At 48.3% G+C, this 13,283-nt stretch overlaps 1 protein-coding gene across 1 annotated transcript in view; it reads left to right on the top strand.

Annotated features, from left to right (window-relative positions):
* Positions 1 to 9,610: 9,610 nt before the first annotated feature.
* The window catches only part of LOC121270800 (mediator of RNA polymerase II transcription subunit 12-like protein), a 604,195-nt gene continuing 600,522 nt past the window's right edge, over positions 9,611 to 13,283 (top strand). Inside the window, exon 1 of the mRNA XM_041176240.1 lies at positions 9,611 to 9,709. Coding sequence (XP_041032174.1) covers positions 9,611 to 9,709 — 99 coding nt within the window. The remainder of the gene's footprint in view (positions 9,710 to 13,283) is intronic.

Genomic DNA, 13,283 nt, shown 5'->3' with positions numbered 1-13,283 from the left:
ACAGTTTTAAAATTAACAATTGATCTAATATCAATCAACATTTTTAGAACAGAGTTCCAAACTTCTACCAGCCTTTGCATGTAAAATTGTTCCCTAATTTCACTCCTGACATATCCTTTAGTTAATTCCACAGGTGGGCAGGTACACAAATACTATAATAGGCACCCAGTGAGAATAAAACAGTTACTGTGCAAATAAGGATGAAAATACTGGAAACATCTCTCTCTCTCACATGCCCTGAATCTTTCTTGCCATTTTTTCAGTATTCTTATGGTTATTGTTCACTAGAAGACCTGTATTTTTTTCTCAACTTCAGTTTCTATTTCCTCCTCTCCTTGAGATCATTGAGATCAATCCCAGGACAAAGCAGCCCATTTGATCAGCACCCCATCCACTACCTTCAATATTCACTCCCTCCACCATTTACACACAGTGGCAGCAGTGTGTACCATCTTCAGCAACTTGCCTACAGTCCATGAACAGCACCTTCCAAAACTGTGACCTCCACCCCCCTGAAGGACAAGGGCAGCAGATGTTTGGGAACATCAAATTTCCCTCCGAACCAAACACCATCCTGACTTGGAAATATATTGCCGTTCCTTCACTGTCGCTGGATTAAAGTCCTGGAACCCCCTTCCTAACAGCACCACATGGACTGTAGCTGTTCAAGAAGGCAGCTCACCACCACCTTCTCAAGGGAAATTGGGGATGAGCAATAAATGCTGGCCTAGCACACATCCCATAAAAGAATAAGTTTTTAAAAAATCAAGACTTTTTGCGCTATTTTCCACTCTAATACATTCTTGTCTTCAAAAGTGCTTATCTCCCTGAGTCTTCCATTCCTCCTATATTCTACATGATATTAAAATCCAAGATTAGTGCTATCTAATCACCAATCCTTGACAGATTTTGACTTTGATTGTACTCTTACAAACGGCTTTCTCCGTTCGTAAGTGTCTCCCCGTTTTAAAAAAATAATTGCAGCAATGATTCTACATATAAAAGAAATGAAAGACCCATCCATGCACTCTGTTGGTTTCAGTGACTATCAAAGATTCCACCTCGTTCTTTGAAGAACAGGGAGTTCTCCTTCTGCCTTGATCAACAGACACCATTAAAAACAGTCATTCATCTCATGGCTATGAGATGAGATCCTCTTGTGCTCAAAATGGCAGCCCTGACTGCTTAGATGACAATAATCATTGCACTTCAAGATTGTCTGTGAAGCATTTGGCTATGTTTCTGAGTGTTGTGATAAGGTGTTATACAAATTCAAGTTTTCATTCGTTTTTGCAACACATCCTATTATTATCAAGGACAGTTATTCTGAAAAATGCCAACTCTGGAATGTAGAGAGTAAAACAGTAAGGACTTTATTTTCTAAGAATGTAGCTGATAATATTAGCTTCCATAGGTTGTAAGTGTCATAATAAAATGATGATGGGATGCCCTTCACAAAACTGAGGTTGGAAAGACCAGGCTCCACCATATCATTGGTAATCTATGCCCTCAGAGCGATGCCTCCATGTCCTGTAGCCCTTCCATTTTCAAGCGTGAGAGATCCTCCAGATAATAAAAAAACACAGAAAACCTGGGAAAGTCCTGAGTCCAGGACTTAGGCTGTCACCCCCCAGAGGTAGAACAGAGGAAAAAAAATCACATCTTTATTCTCAATCTCAGTTCACAGCTGAATATAAATGTGCCAATTCAAAGTCAAGTAATTCTACCCTGAGGAATGCTAGAGTGGTTACAGCCAACAAAATTTGTACATTTTCTGACCCTAGTCACTGTTTGGAAATAGAGATAGTTTAAGTAAGTTATTTTGGCATTTGTGAGTGTTAGCAATGAGTTTTGGCTTTAAAGCTTAAGTTTGATTTTTATTTCTGTGTTAAGAAAGGTCAAATGGAGTTTTAGTTTCACTTTAAAAAGGCGCTTGCATTTCTAATAAGGAGTTTTATGACTCCAATAAAGTGAAGGTAAATATGCAAGGGTAGGAGGATTGGACTGTTGCCTAGCAACAGGGGCCCAGAGAGGCAGGTCCCTCCGACAGACACACACACATAGAAGAAAAGAAACAGCAATTGTTTTGGAAGCTGTTTGAGTGCGGTTGGTTCTGAAAGTTGTTGCCAGGAGTGACTGGAGCAAAGGGGATAGATAGCCAGTCTCAAGCTAAACAAAAACCCCAAAATCCAGGGAAGTGGAGGAGGGCTAAGTCCAAAGGTGACCTTCTAGTCAAAGGAAGGACAGGAACCTGGGAAAAGGTCCTGTTAATGAAGTTAAGAGTGAGGGGCAGAGAGAAAAGCTGCAGAAAGCAGATTTAAAGCAAGAACAGATTGCAAGAGGCAAGAAGGTCCAAAGGGACAACTGAAGGTCTGTAACACTTTGAAAAGGGGAAGTGAAGCAGTGGTGTACTGTTAACAGCTGAGTGTGCGGAAGACAGCTTGAGTGTACGTGGTGACCCAGGGAAGAGGAACATCAGAACAGAAGGAGAGTTCAAAAACCTGAAGGTGAACCCTTGTGGAAGGCAACCGAGAGAAAGCGTCGTTTTGGGAGAAGATTCCAAGGCGAGGTCTTGGAGGGTGGAGTTTGGAAACCCTCATGTGAAAGGCGGAACTCAGTGAGACTGGTTGGTTCACAGTGTGACAAGCGTATGGGGGAGTTGAAAAGAGATCCATAGCATCTGGCTAAAGGTGGCATCTGTCACTTGTTTTCAGAGTCTGGTGTGACTGACCACAGAGTGCCATAGATCTACATGGACTGTGTACTTACTGTGGACATTCGAGTATAAGATAGCTTTTGTAACCTGTGTTATCCTTACAAATCGGTATACACTTGTAAAGGTGAAGGAGTATTTTAATATACTTCGTCTGTTCTTGTAAAATAAATATTTTATTATTTTGTTAAAAGCTCATCAGCTGACTCATATGCCCCTATTCGCTAGCTACTCTCCATGTATCTAAACAAACAAATAAAATTTAGGGTCTATCTAGCTGGGTTCCACTCTAGGATCAGGCTTGTCCAGGGGTAACCTCAGCTGGGATCGTAATAGTCACACGTCCAGAGGCCATGGGACCACAACAGAAGGACCCTATTCCCACCAGTCCTAGTATGCAAATTAGATTTCTTCCGATTAGCGCCTCGCAAGTGCCAGGCAATGACCATCTCCAACAAAAGAGAATCTAACCATTTGCCCTGTACATTCAATGGCATTACCATCACTGAATTCCCGCACCATCAACATCCTGGGGGTTACCATTGACCAGAAACTTGGGAATTCTGTGCAAGTAACTTACCTCCTGACTCCTCAAAGCCTGTTTACCATCTAGAAGGCACAAGTCAGGAGTGTGATTATCATTAGGAAACATATTTTTGTGAATAGGGGAACTGTTTCCTCTATGCACTATGGCAAAAAGGTAAATGTGTCAACAAACATTGCAGCAATCTCTCCCTTTTAAGTGAGGATAGGACTAATCTGGGCTGTGCCAAGCTATGTCTACAGTTAAAATAGCCTGCCAGCGTTCACTCTATTAAATACCCCTGTCAGTTAAACACCTCTCTCGACTGACTTCAAGAGAAACTAAAATTGAGAAAGGTGTTTAATGGGCCAGGCCAATATTGTGCATTTTGCACTGTTGTCAAAGTCAAAGTTATCCCCACCCCCTGGGTTTAAACATGAAGAGTTGATTCCAGCTGGCACTCTCCAGCTATGTTCTGCCATACAAAATTCCAAAAACCACTCAGCTAACACCTCTCTGCACCCCCCCAACACCCAGCTCCCTAATCCCGGCTAGTCCTGCTGTGTTCCCCGTGCCCACCAGATTGGCTTCAAGACCCTCACCCCATATTTCAATTATTCCAAGGTCTCGCTCGACTTTATCTGAAGGAAGCTCTCCCATTGCACTCGCAGGCGTCTACCCACCTCTATGATGTTTTGGCATTGCTGCTCCTCCTGGTCCACCATCAGAAAGCAATCATTTGGGTATTATGCCCCTGCTCTTTGGAATTTTTTTCTGCTTGCCTTGTGAATTGCCGCCTTGCGTTCAAAGGTCCCTTCGAAAGCCATGTCTTTAATCTTGATTTCCATCTCATTCATTCCACTCTCCCCCAGAAACTTTTCTTGCTGTGTCTTCAACTTTTAACCAGTAAGGCACAATTAAGAGGTTTTTTTTGATGTGTGGAGTGCTGTGTAATTGCAAGTTGTTGTTTGCAATGGCTGTTATTCTCCAAATATCTGCTGAACTTGCAAAACCACATTTCTCACCTTCAATTAGTGAAAGTTATTATACTCTTGGATCAAGAACAAAACATGATTATCTGAAGAGGAGTTAAGTGTAAATAACATTTCTTAATGTTTTTCTGCCAATTGGCCACAGCAGAACAGAATCTTAAGTGAAGGATATCACCAGGCAACAGAACAGAGCCTATTGTCAACTGAGATTACAAAGGACAAGAGCCACCTATATAAAGAAGATAAATTATTCCTTACTTTAACCTTTTCCTTAACTCAAGGGCATTACAAAATAAATATTGACTTCCATTTTTAGCCTTTAGTTGTCTAAATCAAAACTCATAAAATGATGCATTATATAGTTCCATATTCTCTGCATGTTATTAGTCTTTTAGGTTAACAGTTTATTGCTGCAGTTCTCAACTGTAATCAATGACTGCATTTATGAAATGTTATTTTTAAATATTTTCCCTTCTGTTCTATTGTGGCACTGACTTGATTGGTGGTCTATTCTACAGGCACTGAATTGATTGGTGGTTTGTTCTGCAGGCACTGAATTGGTTGGTGGTCTGTTCTACAGGCACTGAATTGGTTGGTGGTCTGTTCTACAGGCACTGAATTGGTTGGTGGTCTGTTCTACAGGCACTGAATTGGTTGGTGGTTTGTTCTGCAGGCACTGAATTGATTGGTGGTCTGTTCTACAGGCACTGAATTGAATGGTGTTTCTGTTTTTCAGGCACTGAATTGCACGGTGGTTCTGTTCTACAAGCAATGACTTGAATGGTGGTTCTGTTCTATAAGCAATGAATGGATTGGTGGTTCTATTCCACTGGCATTCGCTTGAGTAGTGGTACAGTTCTACAGGCTGTGGCCACTTTCTGAAAATCAGTTTGATCATGTTTCATGCCTAAGTCATGAACCTGAAGGTCAACAGGCTATTTGTTGAATGCTCTGACACTTGAGGAAACTCAAGCTTCAAACCAAGCCTCTGAGTAACGCAGAGCACTGGTAAGTTTTCCATTGTCAGCCAGTTCCATTCTGTTAAGATATTGGCTTGCTGAATAATTAGATGGAGACACCCTAAAGACTATTAGGACAATGAAGTGATTGGCTGTGGATTAATATTCTAACTCATGCTTCATCAACTTTCCCCACAGATACTAGGGAATCCACATCCTTCCCTCTTCTTCATCCCAACTCCACACATTAAGTAAGTTAGCATACTTTGTCCATTAGCATACGAAGGGCATTTTTAAACAAGTTTCTGATTAGGGAAGCAGCGGAGTGAACTGAGTTGCGCATTGGGGAAGTATCAAGATGCATTCCATCTTGAACAGATGTTTAGAAAATATTTTCAATCATACATACTACATGGCCTTTTCTCATTCTTATTCTCCCAATTGAAGTTATTAAAACCTTCAAAGTTAAACATTGAGCAATGCATTTGTAATCAATTACAAATAAAACAAGACAGTTAAGCAATTGTAACCAGCACTGTGAAATGGCTTGAACTATCATAATAAAGCCAAATCATTGACAAACTGATTAACACTACAAATATTTAATTCAAACAAGGTAAATATTGACAATTCAGTCATGGTATATTTTGTTCATGTGGTGGTTTATGGAATCATACACTTTATATCTTCAATCATGTTATTTGCACCTCTCTTTGCACATAAAGCATATTGCATAATTTTGCATTAATAGAGGCACTCTGGTCACATATCAGTAGAGGACTGTGATCACAGAAGCTATTGTGCAAGGCAAACAAAAGAAGGGAAGCTTATTTTTAAGGTCTCTGGGTGTTACTCTATCGAACACCAGGACATAGGGAATAAGAGCTGGAGTAGATCATCTTGAGTCTGCTCAGCCATTCAACAAATCATGGGTGATCTTCTATCTCAATTCCATCTTCCTGCACCATCCCCATATCCCTTAATTCCTTTAGTATCCAAAAATCGATTTACCTCGGTCTTAAATATACCCAATGATTGAGCATCCAGAGCTGTGGTAGAGAATTCCAAAGATTCACTATAGGAGCAAAAAATTTGATTTGAACATAAAATGGAGTGCCGCGATTCATGAAGGCTGGTCATCACCATCTTCTTGGGGGCAATTAGAGATGGGCAATAAATGCTGGTCTAGTCAGTGATGCCTACATTCCATGAAATAATAAATAAAACAAGAATGACAATCCAATGCAATACCAAGGCAGTGCTGCACTGTTGGAGGTTTTGTCTTTTGGATGAAATATAAAACCAAGGGCCTATCTGCCTGCTATAATTAGACCACACAGCACTGTTTCGAGGAAGAGCTTGGAGTAATTCCCAGTGTCCTGGACAATATTTATCCCTCAATCAACATTAATAAAACAGATTATCTGATCACTATCCTGTTGCTGTTTATGGGAGCTTGCTGTGTGCGAATTGGTTGCCCCATTCCCTACAGCAGTGATCACACTTCAAAAAGCATTTCATTGGCTGTGAAGCACTTTGAGAGGTCTGGTGGTTGTGAAAGGTATTATATAAATGCAAATCTTTTATTTTTGCAAATAAAATCAGACTTGGCAGGTGCAACTGATAAAAATGGGCAATGAACTAATTTCAGTTTAAATTTTGATAGAAGTTTTCCAAAAGAATCATCACTTATGATTTATTTTAATGTCTTTGCAAAGCTATGTCACTCTTCCTGAATGTGTAAATGCCTTTGATAACATTGAACATAAACACATGGGGATTTTGCAAACAGAGCTTTGTGCAATGAGGACACTTAGTTGGATTTTGGTGGCAGTGCACAGTACACGCAACATCAATAAAGTTAATTGAAGAAGATTGTGCGAGTCTCTGCATCTGAATTTCCAAAAAGGGCTCTGATAACATGAATCATGAAGTGCTTATTTATAAAATTTGCCCCAAGATACATCTCATCTTGCATTGATCATGGATCTAAGTGAGGGGTTTACACTGTTTAACAGAGGTGGGTAGGGAGAAATCATTTCATCTGGTTGGGAAAGTCCAGTACAAGGAGGCATAACCTTAAAATTACAGCTAGTCTCTTCAGCGTTAATTTCAAGTCACAATCTTCACACAGAGTGGTGGAAATCAGGAACTCTCCTCTAAAAAACTGTTGAGGCTGGAGGCTGGGGTGGGGAGGGGGTTCAGTTAAAAAAATTCAAAACTGAGATTGATATAATTTTATTAAGTAAAGGTATCAAGGGCCCTGGAATCAAGCTGGGCAGATGGAGTTAAAATACACATCAGCCATGATGAAAAAAACTCGATGGGCAGAGAGGCCCACTCCTGCTCCTCCATTCCTGTGTTCTGTGTGCCTAAAGCACACCTGCCTCACTGTTGCCTGCAGCTGGTAGACAGCTCTGCTCATGAGTGCAGTATCAAAGTTGAGGCAGTCCTGTGAGAGTTGCATTTCTTTTCTGAGTGGCCCTTGTGCAGAAATGCAGCTGCAGCCTGGGTGAACATATTCCTGTCATTTGAACCATGGCCACCAGCCCTGAGCAGAACTAGCACCTCCAGGAGGAGCTGCAACGTGCCTTGGCCAGAAACAAAGATTCACATTTGTACGCTGCCATTCACCTTAGGGGCATTCTAGAGCACTTGTACAGCTAATGAAGTACTGTTGCAATGTAGGGTATGTGGCAGCCAATTTGTGCACAGCAAGCTCCCACAAACAGCAATGTGACCATGACTAGATGATCTGTTTTTGTTCCTCGTGATGTTGGGGGTTCAGGGATTATTATAGGCCAGGGTGCCTGAAGAAAATGTCTTGGTCTTTCTTCAAAGTATTGGCATGGAATCTTTTACATCCACCTGAGAGGGGCAGACAGGAGCCCAGTTTAACATCTCATCCGAAAGCTGACACCTCCCGACCACGCATCACCCCCTCCCCGCCGAGTAATGCACTGGAGGTGTCAGCCTTCATCTTTGAGATAAAGGATTTGTGGGTTTGCAGTGGGAGTTGAACCCACAAATCCTTCACGACCTTAGAGGCATTAAGTGCTTACCAGACCGCAAGCACAACTGGAATTTGCATTCTAAGTATGCTTGGACAGGACACGCCAGCATTTCCCTTTTGCAGAACCGACCTCCCTCCCCCCCTCTACCCCCCTTGACAAGCCCCTCAGCAACTCCTCAGCCGCCGACTTCGGGAGAGGATCGGAAATATTTATCGGCCGACCCGATGCTTTCCCTTCCCCTTTAAATGGGGGCTTGCCGAACAAGCTGTTTGGTGCCGGCACTGGGGCTGCGTCAATACAGAGGACAGTAAGCGCGCTGCAGCCCGGCAAAAAAAAATATATATATCTAATAATTGAGGAGGAGGAGGAGGAGGAACAGGAAGGGATCCTAGAAACACATTATCTGTATAATTACTGGGAAAGTGGGGTTGGATGTGGCGGCAGAGCTAAATGGACTGTTACTGAGCTGGAACATGTTCAGCTGTGATCAGCTTCTTGCACATGAAACAGCAATAAGCCTCTGGAAAGGTAAGGACAGGGACTGAGCAATCTGGACAGTGGGGGGGTAAGGAGCAGGATTATTTTATATATATTGCTGCTGCTGCTGCTGCTTTCCCCGGGCACAAGTTGAATGGAAACCGATGGTAATATATATATATATATATATATAAAAGAAAGAAAAGAAACAAAAAAAAAAATCGCGCAACATGTTTCATGCCGCGACAGGAATGTTGCAAAATGCAAAAAAAAAGAAAAAAAAATTACAAATAAAAATGTCATCTCATCGGAAAGAGGCAAAACACAATTTGCGAGAGTTGCAGTTCAGTGTTACGGCTGAGTGTTGCCATCTCTGTAACTGTCCTTGCAACAAATAGTTTTCTTTTTAAAAATTATTATTATGCACTGAGACAATTTATCAAATTAAAAAAAAAAAGGGGAAACAAAAATGTCTTCACTGGCGATACAATAACGCCGAAGAGATACTTTGGTCACCCAGTGGATCTACATAGCTAAGAGCGCAGCATTGTAGAATAGTAGTGGACAGTCAATTTATTTATTTCCAGAAAGAGAGAGAGAGAGAGAGAGATCCAGATAAACTGTAGCCAGTTAATACGCAATAATTCCCATATAAAGTCTGAAATTTGGGAATATGCGATACCTCTCTATGTCTATTTAAATGGAATGAGTGCACCTGTACAGCAGTAAGTTAGTGAGGGAGCTGTGTGATTTTTTTGGGGCATGTCCTTGCATTGTAAAGTTTGGGGTTTTCAGTGCACTGCTGTCTGTGCTGTGATGATTCTGTATTTTTTAATCAGGTCTCATTCTTTCTGTAAAAAGCGGAGAGACAGACACCTAAAGGATTGTGGGAAGCCGGCTCCAAACTCCGCTTTTTCTTGTTGAAATGTAGGATGGCGGCGTTCGGATTCCTCAGTTATGAACAGCGGCCGCTTAAACGGCCCCGGCTCGGCCCTCCGGATGTTTACCCGCAGGACCCCAAACAGAAAGAGGTAACCAGGGGGAGGGGGAGGGGGAGGGGGAGGGGGAGGGCCCTGCCCATGGCGCACCCCCCCCCCACCCACCCCACTGAGCCCCCCCCACCCTCCCCATCACCCCCAACACCCCCTCACCCTGACCCCCCCTCACCCCCTCACCTTGACCCCCCCTCACCCTGACCCCCCCCTCACCCCCTCACCCTGACCCCCCCCTCACCCCCTCACCCTGACCCCCCCCTCACCCTGACCCCCCCTCACCCCCTCACCTTGACCCCCCCTCACCCTGACCACCCTCACCCTGATCCCACCCCCATCACCCCTCACCCTGACCCCCATCACCCTGACCCCACCCACTCACCCTCAACCCCCATCACCCTGACCCCGCCCCCTTTCACCCTGACCCCGCCCCCTTTCACCCTGACCCCACCCCCATCACCCTGACCCCACCCCCATCACCCTGACCCCGCCCCCTCTCACCCTGACCGCATCCCCCAGAACCCCCTCACCCCCCCCATCACCCTGACCCCACAGCCCCCCCGACACCCCCCTTCACCCTGACCCCGCCACCATCACTCTGACCCCCATCACCCTGACGCCACACCACCCTGACACCCCCCCCATCACCCTGACCGTGCACCCCTCATCACCCCCTCACCCTGACCTTATCCCCCAACCCCCTGAGCCTCACCATCACCCTGACCCCACCCCCATCACCCCCTCACCCTGACCCCACCCCCCATCACCCCCTCACCCTGACCCCACCCCCCCCAAGCACCCCCATCACCCTGACCTCACAACACCCATCACCCTGACCACACACCCCCCATCACTCCATCACCCCCTCACTCTGACACCACACCCCCCCAGAGAACCCCCCCATCACCCTGACCTCACACACCCCCTGAGAACCCCCCATCACCCTGACCTCACACCCCCCATCACTCCATCACCCCCTCACTCTGACACCACACCCCCCCAGAGAACCCCCCCATCACCCTGACCTCACACACCCCCTGAGAACCCCCCATCACCCAGACCTCACACCCCCATCACCCTGACCTCACACCCCCCATCACTCCATCACCCCCTCACTCTGACACCACACCCCCCCAGAGAACCCCCCCCATCACCCTGACCTCACACACCCCCTGAGAACCCCCCATCACCCAGACCTCACACCCCCATCACCCTGACCTCACACCCCCCATCACTCCATCACCCCCTCACTCTGACACCACACCCCCCATCACCTTGACCACACCCCAACCCCCCTGAGACCCCCATCACCCCCTCACCCTGGCCCCACTCCCCTCACCCTGACAGCCCCCACCCCCCCAGAGCCCCCCAATCACACTGACCCCACCCCCATCACCCCATCACCTTGACTCCACCCCCAACATCCCCTCACCCTGACCCCACCCCCTATCACACCCTCACCCTGACCCCCCCATCACCCTGACCGCGCACACCTCATCACAACCCACACCATGACCCCATCCCACTCACCCTGACCTCATCCTCCACCCACCTAAGTCCCACCATCACCCTGACCTCGCCTCCCATCACCGCCTCACCTGACCCCAGCCCCCCCCGCCCCCCCAAGCACCCCTATCACCCTGACCTCACAACCTCCATCACGCTGACCACACCCCATCACCCTGACCTCACAACACCCCATCACCCCCTCGCCCTGATCACACACGCCCCCTGAGAACCCCCCCATCACCCTGACCTCACCCCCCCATCACCCTGACCTCACCCCCCCATCACCCTGACCTCACACCCCCATCACCCTGACGACACCCAAACCCCCCTGAGACCACCCACTCTCACCCTGACCTCACACCCTGACCTCACCCCCCACCCCCCTCACCCCGACCCCACACATCCCCCCCCCCATCACCCCCTCACCCTGACCACCACCCCCATCACCCCCTCACCCTGACCTCACACCCCGTCATCACCCCCTCACCCTGACCTCAACCACCATCACTGACCCCAACCCCTCTCACCCTGACCTCACCCCCCCCAACCCTCCTCACCCTGACCCCACCCCATCACCCTGACCACACCCCATCACCCTGACCACACCCCCCCACCCACATCCTGACCTCACACACCCCCCCCATCACCATCACTCTGTCCACACCCCCCATCTCAAGGTCACCCTGATCCCATCCCCCCATCACCCCCTCACCCTGACCTCACACACCCCCATCACCCCCTCACTCTGACCACACCCCCGTCACCCTGACCTCACACCTACACCCCCTGTCACCCTGACCTCACACCCCTCATCACCCCCTCACCCTGACCTCACACACCCCCATCACCCCCTCACTCTGACCACACCCCCGTCACCCTGACCTCACACCTACACCCCCTGTCACCCTGACCTCACACCCCTCATCACCCCCTCACCCTGACCTCAACCACCATCACTGACCCCACCCACTCTCACCCTGACCTCACACCCTGACCTCACCCCCCACCCTCCTCACCCTGACCCCACCCCATCACCCTGACCACAGCCCCCCACCCACATCCTGACCTCACACACCCCCCCATCACCATCACTCTGTCCACACCCTGCCATCTCAAGGTCACCCTGATCCCATCCCCCCATCACCACCTCACCCTGACCTCACACACCCCCATCACCCCCTCACCCTGACCTCACACACCCCCATCACCCCCTCACCCTGACCTCACACACCCCCATCACCCCCTCACCCTGATCACATACATCCCCCCATCACCCCCTCACCCTGACCTCACACACCCCCATCACCCCCGCACCCTGACCTCACACACCCCCATCACCCCTCACCCTGACCTCACACACCCCCATCACCCCCTCACCCTGACCCCACACACCCCCATCACCCCCTCACCCTGACCTCACACACCCCCATCACCCCCTCACCCTGACCTCACACACCCCCATCACCCCCTCACCCTGACCTCACACACCCCCATCACCCCCTCACCCTGACCTCACACACCCCCATCACCCCCTCACCCTGACCTCACACACCCCCATCACCCCCTCACCCTGACCTCACACACCCCCATCACCCCCTCACCCTGACCTCACACACCCCCATCACCCCCTCACTCTGACCACACACACCCCCCCATCACCCCCTCACTCTGACCACCTCCCCCCATCACCCTGACCTCACACCCACCCATCACCGCCTCAGCCTGACCACACACACCCCCCATCACCCTGACCTCACACCCACCCATCACCGCCTCACTCTGACCACACACACCCTCCATCACCCATCATCCTGACCACACTCCCCCTGAGCCCCCCCATCAACCCCTCCCCATGGTGCACACACCCCCCCTGAGCCCCCCTAACCCTCACCTCACCCCACCATGACCCTGACCCCACCCCTCCTCAACCTGACCTCCCAACCCCCATCACCCTGGCCCCATCCCCCCACCCTCACCTCACCCCCCCATCACCCTGACCCCAACCCCCCACCCTGAAATCACACCCCTCATCACCCCCTCACCCTGACCTCAACCACCATCACTGACCCCACCCCCTCTCACCCTGACCTCACCCCCCACCCTC

The sequence above is a fragment of the Carcharodon carcharias genome, chromosome 2, assembly GCF_017639515.1.
Source record: "Carcharodon carcharias isolate sCarCar2 chromosome 2, sCarCar2.pri, whole genome shotgun sequence".
Classification (NCBI taxonomy): domain Eukaryota; kingdom Metazoa; phylum Chordata; class Chondrichthyes; order Lamniformes; family Lamnidae; genus Carcharodon; species Carcharodon carcharias.
This window is presented reverse-complemented; position numbering and strand designations above follow the sequence as displayed.